This window comes from Nilaparvata lugens, chromosome 7 (assembly GCF_014356525.2).
Source record: "Nilaparvata lugens isolate BPH chromosome 7, ASM1435652v1, whole genome shotgun sequence".
Lineage (NCBI taxonomy): Eukaryota > Metazoa > Arthropoda > Insecta > Hemiptera > Delphacidae > Nilaparvata > Nilaparvata lugens.
The window spans coordinates 26,408,853-26,430,984 of record NC_052510.1 but is presented as its reverse complement, the minus strand read 5'-3'; the positions used below and the strand labels follow the sequence as shown (position 1 = coordinate 26,430,984).

General features: G+C 37.5%; 1 protein-coding gene across 2 annotated transcripts in view; it reads left to right on the top strand.

Annotated features, from left to right (window-relative positions):
• LOC120352338 overlaps positions 1 to 22,132 on the top strand; it is a 382,353-nt gene that overhangs the window by 52,604 nt on the left and 307,617 nt on the right. For both annotated transcript variants that reach the window (XM_039432402.1, XM_039432401.1), the window contains exon 2: positions 15,161 to 15,379. In XM_039432402.1, coding sequence (XP_039288336.1) covers positions 15,186 to 15,379 — 194 coding nt within the window. In that variant the 5' untranslated portion in view covers positions 15,161 to 15,185. The remainder of the gene's footprint in view (positions 1 to 15,160; positions 15,380 to 22,132) is intronic.

The following is a 22,132-nucleotide window of genomic DNA, read 5'->3' as shown; positions in this document are numbered from 1 at the left end:
GGAGATTAACGTTTACGAATTCTAATAAAGAATTTTCTCATCACATTTGTATTGTTTGTTCTATTTCACACGCATATCAAAAAGTGTAATATTATTAAAACCACATTATCGAATTTCCCAATATTTTTCAATAACCCTTTTTTTTGCACCATTATTCTTTTATTTTGTTTTATTGTGATTATTGTTGTTGTTTGTTTTGCATGTATCAATTTGTTCATTTGTATTCATCTTAGAATAAAATAGAATAGAATGACTTTTTTATTTATGTTGACGTGGCGAAGTTTGGACAATATTGTCCACTCTAACACTCAACCACGTCGTTAGCAAACAATACAATACAAAATATACAGAGATAACAAAAAAATTGAAGCAAGAAATGACAATAAAGTGTAATAAATATAAGAGATCAATATTGAATAATAAAAGTATTTTAGAAAATAAGTGTTTTCCAATAAACTCAATCACTTCACTGCTGAAAGAAAAAGCAAAAAAAAAATTTAAACAAAATAAAAGACAAGCTACTGGAGAGAATTAATACAGTAAGAATTGGAATCAGAGATGAAATTTGTTTATTTTATGAATAGTGGATATGGATATGAGGAAAAAGAACCTGTGTAGGCCTAACAGTATTCAATACCTGGGAAAGAGAATAAAGAAAAGTGGGGAAAATCAGATAGCAAATAAGAAGATCTTAAATAGGAAACATTTTTAAAAGAAAGAGGATGAGATGTAGCTACCTAATCAAAACATATTTTTGAGAATTGTAATAGATACAGAATTGCAATGCAATACGTTTTGCAGAATAACATGTTTTATAGACAAGGAAAAAAAACTGCGAAAATAATAGAAATTTAAAAGACAAGCACACACCAGACATTCAACATTCACACTCGTGAGCATCCTATGAGGATACTGATAGATTTAATGATAGCAAGATGAAGCCCCGTCTACCGACTCAAACAAGCCCACCGCCACCCAACAGCCAACCAACAACTGCACGCACGAACCGAGTCCCACCACCCAACAACTTAATATTGTCTGGCAATGCATTCCACAATCCAACTGCCTTCACCAAAAATGATCTATTGTAGATCACTGTCCTGTGTTGTGGTGTAACCAGAGAAGTGGCATGATTCCGGGTTCTCATCGTGCTAATTTGAGCTAGGTGAACAAATTTACAAAAAATATAAGATGGCAGCTTGTTTTTTAGAACCTTGTTAGTCAAAATTATAACATGGACATCTCTTGAAACACTCAACCTCAAGACTGAAGCATGAACATAGAAATAAGAAACATGGTCGAATCGCCTCAGGCCATACACAAATCTCAGACAATAGTTTTGAGCTCTTTGCAGCTTAGTGGTAAGATCCACACTTAAATCACCATATGCTACATCAACATGAGAAAAGTGAGGGAAAATCAATGTTTTCACCAGCATGAGCTTCATATTCAGTAGGATACCGTCGCCAACCCTCTTCAGAGTATGAACGCCAGCAAAAACCTTCCTACAAACTGACTGCACCTGCTCATTCCACTTTAATGATCTATCAATGATGAGACCCAAATTACGCACAGAGGTACTGTATGGAAGCTGGTGATGATTCACAATGACTTTAGGGATAGCAGAAACATCAAGTTGTCGCTAAATCTGTGGATGACAAATCAATATTGATTTTGTCTTTGCCACATTCAGACACAATCTATGCATCCTGATGTAATCACTGACCGCAGCCACATCCCTGTTGATATTCTCCACAGCCACATCAATATTATTTGGCTTAAAGCTGTAATATACCTGAAGATCAAAAGGGAAGAACGACGATCATGGCGATTCGACCATGTTTCTTATTTCTATGTTCATGCTTCAGTCTTGAGGTTGAGTGTTTCAAGAGATGTCCATGTTATAATTTTGACTAACAAGGTTCTAAAAAACAAGCTGCCATCTTATATTTTTTGTAAATTTGCAGTTGGAGTGATCCGTGGTCTAGTGGATAGAGTGCTTGCGTAGCAGCATAGAGATCCCGGGTTCGAACCCCTCTCATTACCAAAAGTTTTTTAACCAGATCACTCCTGTGTTATCGGATGGGCACGTTAAATTGTCGGTCCCGGCTGAAGTATGACAGTCGTAAGGCCCATTGACGGCTTAAATTATATATTCAGGCGGTGGAACATTCCCGAAAGGGAACTCCCCACCAACAAAAGCCATACGAATTTATTTTTTTTTACCTGAAGATCATCCGCAAACAGGTGGAAGCTACAATGAGTGAATACTTTACTGAGATCGTTGATAAATAATGAGAACAGAAGTGGGCCAAAGATAGATCCTTGATGTACTCCCCTAGAAATAGGTTTCCAGGCAGAAAAACTGTTATTGTCTCTGATACATTGCTGTCTAGAGACCAAGTAAGATTCAAACCAGGACACAGAATGATCAGAGAAGCCTATTTCCTTTAGTTTAAGCAGCAGTAGTGGATGATAAACACAATCAAAGGCTTTACAGAGGTCAAACATAATATGGTTGCCTTGGAATCATTCATAGCTGTGATTTGAGCGGAAGCCAGATTGGAACCTATTTAAAATATTGTTAGAACTGAAATATTGATTGATTTGTTCCATTGCCAAACGCCTCTGGCCCTTAGATAATGCAGAAACTATTGAGATTGGTCTAAAGTCAGAGGCAGATGTGGGATGAGGAGATTTCCCAAGAGGTGTGATCAGAGAAGATTTCCATGGTGAAGGAAAAGAAGAATTGATGAAAGGTTGATTGTAAATATAGGCTATAGCAGGAAGAGTAACAAACAATGTATCCTTGATAAAACAGATTGGTATGGAATCAGACCCAGTGGCATTAGAAGTGACACAACTGAGAACCTTCAATACCTGTAAATAATCAACTGGTGAAAAATTAAATTGATGTGCTGGAGGAGTACCTTGAAGCGTATTATTGAGTGCATCAGTATATTGAGCTGCAAGATCAACATCACCAGGAGGTGATACAAAGAAATCATTTAAATCATTCAAGTCAAAAGCAATAGGCTCATAAGTTCTAGTCTTGCCAATACCCAATGATTTGACCATTCTCCACCTTTCCCGTGGTGTGTTTTGTTGCAGTAAGGTGTTATAAGTGAGGCGATTTCGAGAGTTCCGCAGATCCTGTTCAACTTTGTTCCTCAACCTCCTGAAGAGGGTGAGATCGTTGGGATCATTAGATCTTCTAAACTTGCGTTTGGCTGCATCCCGCCTAGACATCAATTGACGAATTGCAGGAGGAAGCCATCACCATCGGGCGGTGATGGCTTCCTCCTTACTCTCCGAGTGATAACAGGAGCATGCTTATTGTATAGAGCCAAAATCAATTCATTGAACCTCTCCACCGTGTCGTCGACATGAATCAGATTGTAGACGCTATGCCAAGGGAGATTACGTGCATCAGCAATAAATTCCAACAGATTAATTCTATTAAGATCCCTGTAATGCATTGTTTTAGCATCAGGTCTTGGAGACTGAAGAGAAAGCACAGAGAAAATCAAGTCGTGTGAAGAGAGTCCTGAGGCTGGTAACTGACCATAATGAACTACAAATGACTCATCATAACCTATTATCAAATCAAGAGTTGTGTGTGATGAATTGGTGTGATGAGTGGGATCGAGCGGTAAAATACTAAGACTACATGACATGAAAATGTTTGTGAGCTGTGAATTTCGAAAGAATCAGTTTTCTGTAGATCTGTGTTAAAATCTGCCATTATTACAACTGGATGGCTTGTAGGATGGCAACAGGTTAATTAGAGCATTTCCTAATTCATTTATGAATCCGGTTCTTGGTGGTCTATAACAAACACACAACAGCAATTTGGCGTTATTTATTTTGACTTCAATAAAAAGATACTCTGGTTTTCTAGAATACTGGGATGGTGTAGAGGAAAGAACTCTATATTGGAAATGTAATTTAAGGTAGATGGCAACTCCTCCTCCCCTCTTGCCTGTTCGATCGTTCCGAATCAAATATTGTATCCAGTTACCTTCACCTCAGAATCCAAAATATTCGGTGTAAGCCATGATTCACTAACAAGGATTGCGTCAAAAAGAAGGGAAGAGAACAGTTCACGAAAATCGCAGATATGTGCACACAGGGATTGAGCGTTCACATGTGAGACCTTGAAAAATCCGTCATAGCCAGAAACTGCATTTGACAGCAATTGATGAGTGGAGGGCGGGCGGGCCGCGCGGACCGCTATCGGCCAGTGCACCAAGAGGCGGCGGCTACCAAGGCCAAGCAGACCCGGCTCATTTTATTGAAGCAAATAAAAACAATACCTTCCACACAAAACACACTTATACAAGACATAGAGAGGAGAGAGGAGGATAGAAAAATTAAAAACGAAGATAGCATGCTAAAACACCTTGGAAGAAAGTGAGACATTACAATGGACGACACGAAGCCTGCACTCTGCAAAATTTACATTGATCTGCAATTCATATGAGAAATAGTGAAAAATCACTGTAATGCTGAGAATTTGGTAAATGAGAAATAGAAATAAAAATAGAAAGGAGAAAAATCATTTGAATTATGGAGAGCAAACTATATAATCAGGTATTGGGAAAAAATATAGTAGATGGGATACTGAAAAAAATGGTTGAAAGACATAATATTAAGATTTGAATTCAACAACCAATACACAGAAAAAAAATACAGACTGAATGTATGAGGTGCAGGGATGAGAAAGAGAAAAATAGTAAATCTGTATTATTATAGTTAAATAAATTCACAGCTGAAAGTTTGTGTTTGTAACTGAAGAGATTGAGAATGTTTTTGCACAATCACAAAGTAGACGAGATAACTCCAGTCCAGCTTGTGAGAAGCAGGAGTAGCATATCCTCTGACGCCATCATTGTTCACCAAATGGATCACACCATTAGATGTCCTCACATTTCGAGGTCCAAATAACTCGATCGCTCTTTTAAGTAGATCCATTCGTTCCCTGGTAAGATCTTCTTTCACGACGAATGATGTCCCTTTCAAGAGTTTTTTATTGGTGAACACCTGTTTGCGAGTCCGATAGTTTGTGAAACGAACTATGATGGGGCTTGGACGGGCAGGGGCGTTGGGAGCCGCGGCTGTGTTGTCACGCGGGCGCCTCCTGCCGAGGCGGTGCGAGCGGTCGATATGCGACTCATCGATGTTGATGTTCAATCGATTTCGCGCAAGCTGTATTACAAACAAGTTCATCTGTATTTTCCCCTTCACCTTCAGGGATCCCGAAAATTCGCAAGTTGTAATGACGATTATATTGTCCTTGATCTCAACTCGATCGTGGAGAGCCGCGTTCACCTCATGAAAAGCCGCATCTTTGTCAACAAGACTTGCCTGAAGAGAAGCAACCTCACTTTTCAAACTGTTATAACTTGCGATGTATTTGATTGACTGCACCGGAAATAACGGTAAGTTGAAGAGCACCACCAAAATTAACCAACTGCCAAGTTTCACTGTAAAACTCAACGAAAATACCACAAAAAAGACTAAAAATTTGCAGAGCACAAGCAGCGTGACTTTCACTCCTCGTTCATCTTATCTCACTCTATCCATCTTGTATGTATGTGTGTGTGAATAAATAAATGAATTGAATTGAATTTATTGATTCGAACGGAAAAGCTCAGAAAACTAGAGCAGTGAGTAGAATCGATTCTTCTCAATTATTTTTGAGTTGCGAGAAGCTTTTGAAGCGCGCCGCTGTGCAGTCGATGAAGGAGAATAATGAGAAGAAGGAGTAGGTGCAGAGCAGAGCAGAAGGAAGCTGCAGCGGTGGCGTAGAATCAGATTAGTTGCAACCAAATTGGTCCTCAACAAAGGTCGTCAAAATTTAATTAGATTTCGTGATTAAGTCGGCTGCGTTGCTGTTGGCGTGTGAGACTAGGAGTTGGGAGCCTGTCGGTAATTTTCTGACAAAATTCGGCTTGTTGATTTGACTTTTTCGATGTAGTTCGGAAATTGACTTCTCTCTTCTTCAACACTCATTCCAGTTGAAGAAGGTCAGTTTTTTGCTGATTGGAAGTCAATAAGAATGATTTTTAAGAATGATTTTTTGCTGATTGGAAGTCAATAAGAATGATTTTTAAGAATGATTTTTTGCTGATTGGAAGTCAATAAGAATGATTTTGATAATTTTTGGGAATTGAATGATCGAATCAGTAAGTTGCATCTTATAATCATCATCACCCTTGTACCAATCTGAGACACGTGATGTCATTCTCTCGGCCATTTTGGTCAGTGAGATTGGGAAGCATCGATAAAATTGATAATTAAAAAAATCATCACTGCACCAAAAAAATAAGACTGGCATTATGATCCATTTTTGATTGAATAGTGAGAATATATTGATCTGCTACTTGAAAAACTAAAACTGAATCATACTAGATTTTTAATATTCTTCTTTGATAATGTGAAACATTATATCCTTTGATTTTTATTGGAGATAGCAGATGCTCCATAAGGGTTTGATTGACAACTTGACAAAATGAAACTTTGATCTGCTTAAGTCATAAAGAATTCAAAAATAGGCTTATAACCATCCTTGGTAAACTAAGAATCTGTATGCAAAATTCCATTTTAATTAGTTTAGAGTAGTTCCAACGTGATGATGCGCCATTCGTTTATTTTCTATCCTGTACGACTGGCGTAGGGGTTGGCGATACCATCGCCCAGTAGCCTAGTGCTGCTGCAGACAGCCTCTCCAGAGCCCTTGCTCCCCACCCCTCTTCTTCTTCTTTATGCTCTGGAGCTTTCAATTTCTAGAATGGCACCTTTCCACTGACTTAGCTTTGTGCCATTCTCTTGAGTGCGTAGTTGGTGGGTGGCATGCTTACTGATCACGTACTATATCCTTTTTCTATCCTATCTGGTTTTCCCTGACCAATACCTCTTTCTTTTCAAAAATTGTTTCTACAATTTGTATTAATGGGTGAATACCCACGCCAAAGTGGACTGGCAATAACAGCTGCCATTGGGGTGTCCATAATTTGAGGGTTTTGGTATTTGTTGGATGTTGGCAATGATGCATCAATAAAACGAATTTTCACTGCAAAAAGTATGTGTAATGCTAGTCCGCCCCCACACGGTGCACCTTGGATAATGCTAAATGGACTAGCACTAGCTGGCGGTCAGACAAACTTTAGTTCTCCTGACCAAACACAACACAACACTACAAAATTTGAAATCACATACCAATTTCAAACTCAAAAGTCCTTTTAAGGACTACCAGACAAGAAATCTTGGGCCTTCAGTCCGGATTTGCCATTTGAATGTAGAGAGTATAAGCTATTCTAAAAGTCAATATCTTTCAAAGCGTTTGAGACAAGACAACATTGACCTGGTTGCCATTCAGGAAACACACTGTAGCTCTGAAGATCAGCTGAAAAGAAGAAGTACTATACCTGGCTATGACCTACTTGGTGCTACATATCATAATGTATATGGAGTTGCAACCTATGTGAGATGCTATATAGACAATGCCACCCTAATCTCCACCTCAACAGACAATGACATCAATGCTGTTGTAGTCAAGATAGGAAATATCACAGTGACTAACATCTACAAACCCACCTAAAACCCCATGGCCAACTACAGTGATCCCAATTCAGCCTCACCCTGCAGTTTATTTAGGGGATTTCAATAGTCACCATGAACAGTGGAAGTATAGGGACTGCAATGCAAATGGTGAAGCTGTGGTGGAATGGGCTGAAAGTGGAAATCTTAATCTTGTGTTTGATGCGAAAGATCGGTTCACATTTAAATCTGCAGCTTGGAGGCAGGAATACAATCCAGATCTATGCTTTTCCTCATGTGATAACAAGGGCCAACCACTTCCAATCACTAGACGAGTTCTCTCTGACTTTCCACACAGTCAGCATCGTCCAGTTCTCATAGAAATAGGTCACCAGGTCCCACTTGTGACTTCCACACCACATCCAAGATGGAAATTCCAAAAAGCTGACTGGGAAAGGTACTCAAAAGAACTTGATAAATGCCTGGGTTGGATACCTCCTCTGAGTAAAAATTATAAACGATTTGTTGGGGCAGTCATTAGTACAGCTAAAAAGTGCATCCCAAGAGGATATCGCAGAGAATATATTCCAGGCTGGTCCCAGAATAGTGATGAACTTTATCAAACCTTCTTGGAGACGGGTGAGCAAGAGGTGGCAGATGAACTCCTTCATAGTCTTGATGAGGCAAGAAAACAGAAATGGATGAATGTGGTTGAGAACATGAACTTCCAAACCTCAAGTCGACAAGCATGGGCTCTTCTAAGGAAATTGGGCAGTGGAGCACCCATGGAAAGACAAAAAGCAGGTGTCTCTGCAAACACAATAGCATCTCACATAGTGGAAACATCCAGAGCACAAGTGGACAGAGAACACTCGACCAAAATAAAACATGAGCTGAGCCAACTTAAGAGACAGGCAACAGAGAGTGAATTCAGTCTACCTTTCACCCCAGAAGAAATCGCATCAGCTCTTAAGCATGTAGCTTCTGGAAAAGCACCAGAATTTGATAGTGTAAACCCAGAATTTCTAGTTAAATGTGGAAAATATGCAAAGGTATGGCTGGCTAAATTCTTCACTGATGTTATGCAAACTGGCAATGTACCCAAAGAGCTGAGGCAGTCAAAGATTATAGCAATTTTGAAACCAGGAAAACCAGCAAACTCAGCAAAAAACTATAGACCAATTGCATTACTGTCGGTGGTGTATAAACTACTGGAGAGGCTAATCTATAATAGAGTATGCCAGAAAATATTTGAAATCATACCTGTTGAGCAGGCTGGGTTCAGACCAAACAGGAGCTGTGTTGATCAAGCTCTATCACTTACAACATGCATTGAAGCTGGTTTCCAGAAGAAACTGAAAACATCTGCTGCCTTTATCGATCTATCAGCAGCTTATGACACTGTTTGGAGAGAAGGTATGATCTATAAGCTCCTAAAAGTGATCAAGTGTGAAATAACAGCTCGTCTTGTGAATAATATGCTGAGTGATAGAACTTTCAAAGTCATCATTTGATCTGATATAAGCTCACAAAGAAAACTTAAGAATGGTCTGCCTCAGGGCTCAGTTCTTGCCCCTCTCTTGTTCAGTCTGTATATTGCTGACATGCCAGAAACCTTGTCTAGAAAACATGGCTATGCTGATGACTGGGTATTATCAACACAGTGTAAATCATTTGAAGAGTCAGAGAAAATTCTTACAGATGACTTGAGAGAGATGGGTAGGTACTTTCGAAGATGGCGTCTCCAACCAAATGCCAGCAAAACAGAAGTTGCATGCTTCCACCTGAACAATAGAGAAGCTAACAGAGAGCTAAGAATTCAATTCGAGAATAGAAGCCTTAAACACAATAAGGCTCCAACATATTTGGGCGTGATACTTGATAGGACACTTTCATTCAAAGAGCACCTAACAAAGACAGCAGAAAAACTAAAAACCCGGAACAATATTATGCAAAAACTTTGCGGAACATCATGGGGAGCTTCAGCATCTACATTACGCTCTACAGCCCTAAGCCTCGTCTTTTCAGCTGCTGAGTACTGTGCTCCAGTCTGGATGAATAGCTCTCATGTTCATAGGGTTGATGTTCAGCTAAATAACTCAATGAGAATGATAGGTGGTGTTCTGAAATCTACCCCTGTGGAATGGCTCCCGGTGTTGAGTCACATCCACCCCCAAATCTTCGACGCATGAATGCCCTCACTAGAGAGTACAAGAAGATACAGGAAAATCAAAGCCTGCCAATACATGAGGATATACAAGATGCCAATCAGAGCCGTCTGCAATCTCGTAAGCCATCGGTTAGGACGGCAATTACAGCCTTAGAGTCAGGTTTCCGTTTAACTGAGGCCTGGCAACAAGCGTGGTCAGCAAAGCAGAACATTGACATCCCATTTGTAGCCAAAAGGCCACCAGGCTTCGATTTGCCTCGTAAAACATGGTCGGCATTGAATAGGGTACGAACTCATCATGGTAGATGTGCCTATCTGATGCATAAGTGGGGGAAGGCTGACTCCCCTTTCTGTGAGTGTGGAGCAGTCCAGACTGTGAGACACATAGTGGAGGAGTGTCCCAGATCAGCATACACGGGTGCACATGAAGATTTCCTGGTGGCTAAACCAGCATCAATAGCCTACTTAAATACCCTGGAAGCATGCCTCTAATTTCCAGGTCAAAAGTGACTAAGATATTTTCATTCGTTTTATATATGAATTTTCTATTGTTTTCTTTTTTTCGAATTTTGTGATCATAAATTTGTTGTGTATACTGCCATACGCTAAATAAATAAAATATCCCGTACGTGTGTGTATAAGCTAATCCTTTCCTTTATAGTCAAAATTTAAAAATCTTAGTTTTCGTTTTTCTGAGTGAAAATGAACCAAATTTTAGTAAAGTGAAATCATAACCCTATTTTGGACTTTTAAAATGTTATCCAAATTTTGGAGAGAAATAGTACAAGGAGTATCCTTAGTTTTTCTCTCCCAATCAGTGTTTCTTTGTAAAAGATATAAATAAATGAATAAAATAAATATTACTATAGATTAGAGGCCTATTCTAGTTTTCAGAATAGTACTTCTTCTTTTGTAGGCACTTCTTCTGTATAAAACTAGACTCTTGAAGTCCCAATAATTTTCTTTCTAATAACAAAAGTGATATGGAAGATGATAACGTGGGAGATTGGACCCTGGAGAAATGATGACAATAAAAGCCAACAGGAACTGTCTAAGAGTACGAGGAAGTACTTGATAAGTGAGTGAGTCAGATAGATAAAGACACAGTGGTTAGAGAAGAAGGAAAACATATTATATATTATACGAGGGGAAACTTATTCGAAAATGTGAACATAAACATTGAAGAAATGAGAGAGTGTGGAAAAGAATGATTGTAGTAAGGTAGGAAAAGGAACAAGAACCTACTCATTTTGGAGGTAGAATATTTGCAAGGCTTAACAGGTAGAGTTTCATCCAAAGAAGCTCTTATCAAGAATACTATGAAGTTTCTGGTGAGATGATACTATGATGAGGTTGAGAGGAAGGAATACAGTATGAGGGAAAAAACATTACATCTTCTAGAAAAATAATGAAACTCATGATAGAGGCTTAACAAAAAAGTGACCATAAATCATCAAGCGCGGTAAACTCTTACAGAACAATTATTCTTCATTTTTATAGCGTCTATCTTGAAATCACATCCATAAATCATGGTCTTATTCCCCTGCAGGATCAGTTGCTACACAATAATATAACAATAATGGATGATTAATTATTAAAATTTATGAGGTGAATGTTATAAATAATTGAAAAAAATTACCGCTTTAAACTGGATTAAAGGGTGAAACACAAACATTTAAAGGTCAAATAAAGGATGAATATTTTGCTGCTGCGTAATACGCAATATCGAATTTGGATAAATAGAAGTCTACACTGAAATTTCAATGAATTATTTAGAATTGACAACAGTTGATTTCCAAAACTGATTGTTTCCATGGGGAATATGATTCTCATTCTCGAATACTGTATCTTGATTGATGAAATATTTCATATAATTATCATTATTTATGATACTCATATATTCTACAGCTCTTTCTCACTGAACAGTGTTACTGACTAATACTAACTTCACACAAAACTCATACTCATAATTACTCTCAAGCTGGTATCAATTGTCCATTCATTCGTTATGTGAACAGTATCTGAAAAAATCCAATTTGATTGAATAAACAATTCTATTCCCCAATCGCTCGGGACATGGTTCAATTCAATCTTTTTATCTGATCTCCTCTGCATTTTCTCATATTCCTTATTCTACTCCTGATAATAATAATTCTCTATCTGTACTAAGATATTCTGAGCTAGGAAACCTCTGTCAATTCACTCTAAATGCAATAGTAAAACTAAATTAAATAAACTAATTGAATTGACTAAATTCTGAGCTAGGAAACTTCAGTCAATTCACTCTAAATGCAAAACTAAAACTAAATTGAATAAATCTCATACGCTTACCTTGGAGTAACAAGCAAGAGTTTCTTCCTGAATCTTCATACATTATTACCTATATATGAGTATATATTAGTATTATGATTCCATATTTTCTTAATATTATTACCAATTTCAAATCCATGATTCCATGAAGTGAAATTAATTCACCTTTTTGAAACGAATAATTCTCCATATTGTGCTTCTCGAACCGAATTCATACTAGGATTATGTTATTTCGTAACAAGATTCCCCAACTTTTTATCACAGGAGCCTGGTAGGGACCAGATAGTGAAGAGCTAATTTGGGAGCAGAAACAAACTAATCGGTTTACGATGTAATTTTCCATCCCAGAATCAAATCATAACCAAACAAACGGACTAAACGTGTATAATGTGTCGACTTAACAAGCTCAATTCTCTCCGTATTTGTTTAAGAATCCAATTAAATCTGAGAGATGAACAGAATCAGCAATGAATACGTTCAATCAGGTCTGACAAACCTCCTCCGCCCTCGTTTACTCTATAAATTCAGCTGTCGAAAGTTGCATCCAGCCTCCGTTTGAGAGCAAATTAAATTTTCTGCGTCCTACACCAAAACCATTTTCACTGGTATCAGTCTACTCCAGTTTTGTCAACTTTGAAACTTGAATTTATTATCTTGTCTACTTTGTTGGTTTTGAAAACTTTAATTAATGCTTTACAGCGACAAGACTGCCTTGTCACGGAGCATTGCAAATAGGATTCACCCTCGTTTTCGAGTTTACTGGTAAGTTCGGAACTGTGCTCCTCAATTTGGGACTTCTGAGTTTTGCGTTGTCAAGAGAATGAGTACCACCACATACAACCAAGTTATTGAATAATCTTTCATATCAATAATCAAAATGTTATTTATCAAGAATAATATAACTTTAAGGGTTGTCATTACATTGTAGACTATCCATATTTTCACAGTTATGATAATAATCTTGTAGTTGCAAAACTATAGATACCGAACTATCGACCAGTACAAGGAATTGACATTCAGCCTTCTTCACAAAATAAATATATTTTCACAAAATATTTATATTCATACAAAATCAATTGAAAAAAGTGAATGAAAAATGGAATAACAATTAAAAACAATACAAGTCGAATGAAACATACTAACTTGATATGTTTATCAACCGGTAGTCAGTAAAAATTATTTCTTCAATATGTGAATATTTTATATTTGAGTGATAATAATGTGAAATATCTGTTTCATTTTTGGTTTCGATGCATCTTAATTTGATATAGGCCTATATTTAAAAACTGAAATTTTTGTTAAGTGAAGAACAAGACTTGGCCTATTTCGGACTATGTGTGAGCTTATCTCAATTTAGGAGAGGAATAGCACAAGGTTACTTTATTTTTTCTCGCCCTATAATTTTGATTATGTGCTTATTGTATGAATGAATGAATAAGGAATAAATAATCGCTGACTCTTCATGAATGTTTGTATAGCGAGTTCGATCCACAGCTGAAGCCGTCTCTCGCAACCCACATGCCATCCAATCTCCCTCTGCCAAATTACTCTTGCGTATGTCACTCTTTACTTATTTCATCCAAGTTTCAGGTGATCTTCTCCAAGTATAGTATATAGCTATTATGTTTGTATATACAGTATAAGTTATACCAGAGAAAACTCCTATAATGTAATTATAATTGTAATTCTGTGGTTATACTATTCTTGGGTCTTTCCCTCTTCCTTCTAACTGGTGGATTCCAATTAATTATCCTTTTGTACTACCGTTCATAATCCATTCTTTGCATGTATCCCATCCATACAAGTTGCCTTCTTTTGATCTCATCAACTGTTGAAATCCTTTTCACGACTCTGATCTCTGATCTCCAAATCTCTGATCCGATCCATCCGAGGTATACGGTAACTTCTTCGAAGGAAATCCATCTCTACTGCATTCAGTCTCTGGCTGTCCCTTTTTACTTTCCTTGCCCTATTACCATGTGTAAGGAGAGTATTGATTTCCGAAAAAATTTAAGGTACCCCAATTTCTAAATTTCTATACGTTCCAAGGATCCCTGAGTCCAACAAAGTGGTTTTTGGGTATTGATCTGTATGTGTGTGTGTGTGTGTGTGTGTGTGTGTGTGTGTGTGGTGTGTGTGTGTGTGTGTGTGTGTGTGTGGTGTGTGTGGTGTGTGTGGTGTGTGTGGTGTGTGTGTGTGTGTGTGTTGTGTGTGTGTGTGTGTGTTGTGTGTGTGTGTGTGTGGTGTGTGTGGTGTGTGTGTGTGTGGTGTGTGTGTGTGTGTGTGTGTGTGTGTGTGTGTGTGTGTGTGTGTGTGTGTGTGTGTGTGTGTGTGTGTGTGTGTGTGTGTGTATATGAGTGTATGTGTGTGAAATATAAGGATCCGACACGAACAATTTCGATCAAATGCAATTCAAGATGGCGGCTAAAAAAAAAAAAAATGTTGTCAAAAACAGGGGTTTTCGCGATTCTCTCGAAAACGGCTCCAACGATTTTGATTATATTCATTAATGAGCTCTATCAACTGCCACCAGTCCCATGTCTGTAAAAATTTCAGGAGCTCCGCCCCATCTGTGCAAAGTTTGATTCTAGATTCCCAAATATCAGGCTTCAGATACAATTCAAACAAAAAATTCCGAGTGGAAATATTGAGCATGAAGATCTCTACAATTAATGTACAGTAACATTTTCACCTAAAATTGAAAATAAGCTCGAAATTCGAGAAAATGTGATTATCCAATTGCAAACTATTGTCAACTGTTGATTATATTAAATGATTCACTATGAAGAGATAGCAGACCTCGTATGTCTCCAGTGTTATTGTCCTGTCACCAGCTGGCTCAGATCTTTGTTTATAAGCAGACTTGAGATGCGCGTGAACACTAGAGTCAGGTGATCAATTTTCATAACGGCAAGGAGAGTGTGTGAGAGCGCCACCAGATTGCGTTATTCTGAATGTTTCTGAGCCATATATCAGAATTCTTTGTACGATAGAGTTGTGAACTCTAACCTTAGTACTGCTTCAAATACTTTTGGACCAGAGCATGGAGTTTGAGCATGTCTAGCCTGCTCAATTCTATTGTGAGGCAAAACAATTATTTTTATTATATAAATGCTACACTTATAATTTTTTGTACAGGTAGTGGCGACAGGTAGGCCTAGTGATGGATGGTCGAGGTGCTTTCAGACGTAAGCGCGGCCGGCTGGTGCGGTGGGAGCGCGTGTGTGAGTGGAGCCAGCAGGCTCACTTCAGTCCGTGGGATGTGTTCGTCAGAGACTCCCTGCTGCAAATCGCCTGGCCCATGTCTCTATCAGCTGAGGTCGACATGTTCGGAGACCATGGGTCTGTCAAGCTCAGGTAAGAGATCATTGCATTGTATTGTTTTTAGCCTATTTATTGGAAAAATAGAAATCATCTTTAAAGTTCCATTTCTTTCATGATGATTCAGAGTTCCTTGGAAGCAATATTCCAGAATTTGGCATAGAAAACTACAGAAGAGTCTCCTCCAGGACCGAAATGAGAGATGATTGGAAGTTCGTTGAGAAAGAAAATCTGGATTCGCAAGAATCCAACAAATATTCCTGTTTGAATCACACAGAGGGTTCAAAAAAATAAATACACTCTTTGATAGTCAATGTAAACTGAAGAAAGTAACAAACAGCTATGAATCTTGTAGTACGATGCTTTGTCAAAAGGTGATGTAGCATGAAGATCCCGCATGAAAACTGTACGGCCGTTTCAGACCGTCGTAGCGCAGTTTGAGTGACGTCTTCGGGCGATGTAGCTTATTGAGCAAGCTATGAACAGTTTATAACAAAAATTATTTATTCATTCTTTTTGTATTTGATCATACATTGAGCAGTGGTGAGTGTTATTGTTAAGTTCAGAGCGCTTCCCGAAATGAGCGACGGTCAACCACATGATTAGCGATGCGTATTATTAAGCGTATTATACCGCCATCTCTGCAAGGGGATGCTACGCCGGTTTGGAATGATCCGTTTGTTTGAGATTGAGATATACGTCCTCCAAAAGACATCGTTGAAGTACGTCTGAGTGTTCGTTAAGAACGGCGGTCTGAAATGGCCTGTCAGTGCGTTACCAAGATAATTAACTGTCGAAGGGTGTATAAATTTTTTAAGCCCTTTAGTATGTTAGTTTTGGACATGTCTTTAATAAGTTAAAATATGTATGCCAAAAAAAGGATAATTATTGAAAAAATCCTCAAAAAATATTTGAACTGGTTGTTGGATTTGGAAAAATAGATGATCATCTGCAATAATCATTCTCACTAGATCATGGATATTAATGGTTGAGTTCAAAGCCACTGATCAATTTCATCGGGTTTTTTTACGTTCAGTAGAAAACATGATCACAGATGAACCACAGAATGGAAAGTCGGCTTGTATCTTGACGCCATAATCCGCCATCTTGAAAGAAAGTGTAGCATTGTAATACAGCAGTAGTTTTAATTTCTAACAAGATGATGCAGTCATGTTTCGTGGTCTTGGTGCACTCAAATCTTGGTTAGATTGATACCTTCCATTTTGTGTGTATTCTGTGGCTAAACGGTTGCTCATGAGTCATGACTGACAGATGTTTCCCCTGTTGATCATATTTTGTAAACAAAACTAGAACTTAACCTATTTCATTGTAATCAATTAAAATGGAAAACCATCAGGTGATTGGAATAGTTTTAAATGCTTTGTAAAATATTTCAAATGTTATTGAATTTATGTAATCATGCATTTCTCTGCATGTCTGTTTACGTTCAGCTACTCTATTTACGTTCTTCTCCATCGGTGGAAAAGTACGATTAACTGATCAGTGAGCGAACCGAATATGAAGTATTTTTTTCTTATCAGTTAGACCAAAGACCTTGAAGAGGTATAAACGCACAATACCTATGCCTTCCCAATGCTAGCTCTTACTTGAAATTAAAGGTTCCATTGAGGTATTTTAGCGCTAGATATTATATAATATATATTTTTTGTAATATTATAGATCACAAAAATTTTCAAGATCTTTAGTATGTAATAATCTTCCAGGCTGTCCCTTAATGGCCGATTTCAATTCCATATAATCTAGCGCTGCATGTGAGTCTATGCATCGTTCAACGACAAAACAGTACTTCGTTCAGAGCCACGTTCACTCATCGATCTCATCGTTCACTCACCGATCAGTGGCTTTGAACTCAACCAATGTGAATATTCTGTGATCGATTGCTTGATCCATAACGTCACATTATCTGCTTCATGCAAGCATGAAAACCACTGTTTTGTGTACTACAGGATTATTCTATCCTTCATCATAACGCAGCACAGATCACTCAGACGTTATTGATCCTGAAAAAATTAATGCTGAAATGAATGAATGAATAATTAATTTATTGCCAAATTAGGGACATATAACAATATGTATATTATTACAAATTATATATTATTGTTTACTTTACAAATAAAAATAATCATAAACAATACAATAAGTTTTGGCGTAACTGGGAAAAGGAACCTTGAGCTCCTGCCACGAGTTCTAAAAATAAGAAATACACTTTTCAATCTAATAACAGCAGTACAAATAGAACAACAAATGTTGATGGATGATAATCTACGCATGTTGAATTTCCAAGTCAATAATCCAAGTACTTGGTAAACGAAATATAAGTGCACAGACGAATAATATAATAATTGTCAAGTTTTGATAATATTTTAACACAGTAAAAAGAGTTCTTACAAGGCAGTTCAAAAGGAAAAATCAGAAATTGCAAATACTAACTTTGAATCCATTCGTCTGTCGTAAGATATCACCAAAGAAATATTTTGCATCAAATAATACTTTTGGCGTTACTACAAATAGGAAATTACTCGATAACAAAATGTAAAAACTTTTTCTCTCGCTTATAGTCAGGAAATAACGCTGGCTATAAAGTTACCAGAGCAGACTGCGTTTCCTCTACATGAGAATAGAAACTTCAATGCAACTCAATTTCATTCTTGCTGGAGGAAAATACATAAAAAGACATCTAACATAAAATGACTGTGACGGTACTGTTCCATTACTCAATTACTATGAACTCTTGGGGTACAATAATTGCATTTGTGGATCTTGTCTGGAGTTTGATACAGTTTTCCACGAGGATAGTTTGGTTATAAAGACGTGAATATTTCTATAGTTGAATATAAGTCCTAAATCGACCACTCAAATTACTCCAGACTTATCTGAATGTAGTTCGCCCCTACTCTTGTGGAGATGGACTGCAGTTTCAAAGGTAAATTCTGAAAATTCTGAAAATACTCGTGAGCTTAGCAAAGATAGTTAAATATTTGAATGGTATCTCACATGTAACATTGAATTTCATTGATAAATAAAATTGTTCCTCTCTTATGAATCAAGAAGTGATTGAAATCATGGTAGAAATAACTTGAATTCAATCATTATATTAGAATCTATATGGCTTTAACTTGAACTATTGCTTTCAAAATAAGTCATCAATGTGTTACTGTATAATAATTATTTCAAATATTCTATGAATATTCCAGCAATAGGTTAACTGCAATTTCTGATAAAATCTTCCAACTTTATAGTGTGTCTGAGACTTACAATGAACTGGATTTAATCAAGAGATCAACAAGTATTGCTTGATTAAATCTGCGAATCATCACTCTACTTCTAAGAATCTTAAGTCTCTGAATAATTTCTTAGTGATGATCAATAATAAAACTGGGTAATGAAAAAATTATAATCAATGAAACATGAGAGCGTGAATCAGTCAAGTAAGTTTTTTCGACTCAACCTATTTCAGAGGTACCATTTAGGGAGAAAAACAAAGAGGGAGGTTGTTTGAATTTTGTGCACGGCTTCAAAATTTGGATCTGATTATTAGTGAACTAGAATGAATATTCAGGATTTTTTCTCAAAATGGCAATGCTATTTGAAGGTGTTTTCTCTATCTCCATCATTATCGTATTTATTTCTGAGCCAAGCCTAGAGCCCATGAACCTCAGCGGAAACCTGTCAAAGATGTGGAGGTGGATATGTGTGAAGAGGTGGATAGTGGATGTAAAATACTTTGATTCTTGGGGCAGGTTGCATGCCGAAAAATCTTTTGCACAATGATTCATTCTTCATTCACATTCCCAATATATTATAAGTTGAAATAGCATTGAGTTCATTTATAGTGGAACTGGCAATGAAAACAGGATTCTTTTCAGTGGTCTATGTGCAAGTCGATCTCTCTCATTCAACTTGTCTCCTCACTCATCACTCACTTCCTCTCACAACTCCTCAATACCTCTCACTCTATTTTCTTCCACCACCAATCGCATTTCCATGAGAACCCTGCGGGAATGAACGAGAAAGTTCAGTTTATCCAAGCTTGTATATCTGTCCCAGCTATCGAGCAATATAATAATTGTGCTATGAATAGTAGTGATGTTCATTGAAGCGGAAATTAAATGGATTTCTACCCGCTGCGGAAATAGAAGCTGTGTTGATGTTGATAACAGGTGTTCCGTACATAGTTGCTCGTCACATCAACTCAATTTCATAAATTTCTCAACAAATGCTAGGGCCGGGATTTCTTTTGTATTATGATTAACATGTTCATGATGGTCCTACCATGATGGTATAATAGGATTTAAGGTCAGATTATGTGATGACCATAGTTATTCCACTAAGTTGTATGTAAAGTGTAAAAGTAAGCATCAAGGCTCATATATATGGTATATGGTATACTCACACATACGCGATTCAGGTCGAGAAGAGACTCAACTCTAGTCGAGAGCATGATTTTGTTTTCAAATGGTGACAGTCGCGGAGACTAGAATCGACTTGTCTGAGTGTCACCATTTGGAAACACACACTCTCGACTAGAGTCGAGTCTCTTCTCGATCTCAGTCGCATAAGTGTTAGTTGAACCTAAATCGTGCTAAATCTTCATTGAATTGGAGGGCTTGAGTTCTAATAGCCACTCTATTCTATCTGTCCAATTTCCGACTCCATACATAGCAATTTAAATAATAAATAATTGTAAATAAATAAATAAATGAATGAATGTAAAAAAAAGAATTTTACAAAAATATTATCACTTCAGCGGTAGAGGAAACATGGACTATTTCATTGTTTATTTAAATAACATGTAGCTCTTTTCGATTGCTATACCATCATTAATCTCTTGTGAACTGAAAATTGAGCATCAATCAGCGAAGAATACAATGTCTATCTAGTGAAACCATACACATCTGCCTTCCTTACGTATCAAGGTGGAAGATTTCCATTTGCTAAGACTAGATATCATATCACAGTTCTCGGATACTATAGTCAACCGCACGAAAATAGTCCGATGGAAATTGGAACAGATTGGTGGAGAGTTGCCAAATAAGAGTTAATCAACGCTGTTCATAGCTGATCATGAAGAAGAGAAGTTAATAATACACCTGACGAATTGGCAACATCTAAGTTATAGGTACGAAATTGTGGTGAGGAGGTACTCAGTCGTTCCAGTTACCATCGGACTATTTTTGTGTTGTGTACTATGACAAATAACATAGTTCTGAGTTGTTAGCTTAATCCGGTAACTGTACTACTGCATATTATTGTCACAGGAAAAACCAATTGAAATTAGATTACTCGCTTGAGAGCAAAAGAGTTTGATGAGAGTAAAAAGCAAACATAATATTCCAGCAATTCAATCAATATAATATTGTGAAATTTCACATCAATAATCTCGTCGAACTTCTAACACACCATTATAATAATTTGACACAATCTAGGCCATGTTGAAATTTTGGTAGTATTGTATAGTTGACTAACTTGTCGGCGATACCTTAGGTTGTTATTGTTCCTTCCATCACTGCCTGAGAGATGATAATTGACTATGAAAGCGAATGTGGCTCATTTGCATATTGAGTAGACGTGCTATGCTGGGATTGTGTGCTGTCATCTATTACTCTGACAACTGACTGCTTTCTTGCACTGTGGGACAGCCTATGTTCTAATATTGATGCTTCACTAACCGAAACACACTTATAATTTGTCATTGTTCCAGAAAGATGAAATTATTGATGAAATATTCAAATGCTCGTGAGAACACGAAAAGTTTGATATTGAATCTGCAATGCTGACAAGATCTTTGTGTTCCTATTGAGAAATAATCTATTAAAAATCGAAAATCATAGTGTGTGGTGGAAGGGATGAGAGTGACATGAGGTGATAGTGGTTATGATTATCAAAAAATTATTATTAATTTGTGATGGGAAGGGTAATAAAAAGGTTGGAAGGCTTACGTAGGAAGGCTGATAGAATAGCTAATACGAAGGCGTTTTGGGATGAAACGGATAAGATCCAAATGAGTAGCTTACATTCAAGATCTCAGACCGGTTTTTTTGCGCAATTACCGAGAAATAAGGAAAAACTCTACCCCTTCCCCCTCCCCCTCTAGAGTTTGCGCATGCGCAAACTCCCCCTCTCCTCCCCCTCACCCTCTCCTTCTCTCTCTCCTTCTCCCTCTCCCTCTCCTTCTCCCTCTCCTTCTCCCTCTCCTTCTCCCTCTCCCTCTCCTTCTCACTCTCCTTCTCCCTCTCACTCTCCCTCACCCTCTCCCTCTCCCTCTCCCTCTCCCTCTCCCTCTCCCTCTCCCTCTCCCTCACCTTATCTTATCTCCCCTCTCCCAGTGAGGACGAGGGGGTTGAAAAGAGAGAGATATATCTCTCTCTCTCAGTGAGGGAAAAAAAAATTTCCCTTTTTGGAGGAAAAATTCCCTCTCTCTCTATACTGACAGATTAAAGTGAATCCATCTAATGATATACTGACAGATTAAAGTGAATGCTAAATGAGGGAAAAATTCTCTACTGTCAAATTAAAGTGAATCCATCTAATGCTCTACTGTCAAATTAAAGTGAATCCATATTTCTACATCTAATGCTATACTGTCAAATTAAAGTGAATCTGTTACATCTTTATACTGAGTGAATCTGTATAATTTCCCTTTGAGGGAAAAATTCTCTACTGTCAAATTAAAGTGAATCTGTTACATCTTTATACTGACAGATTAAAGTGAATCCATCTAATGCTATACTGTCAAATTAAAGTGAATGCTAGATGAGGGAAAAATAA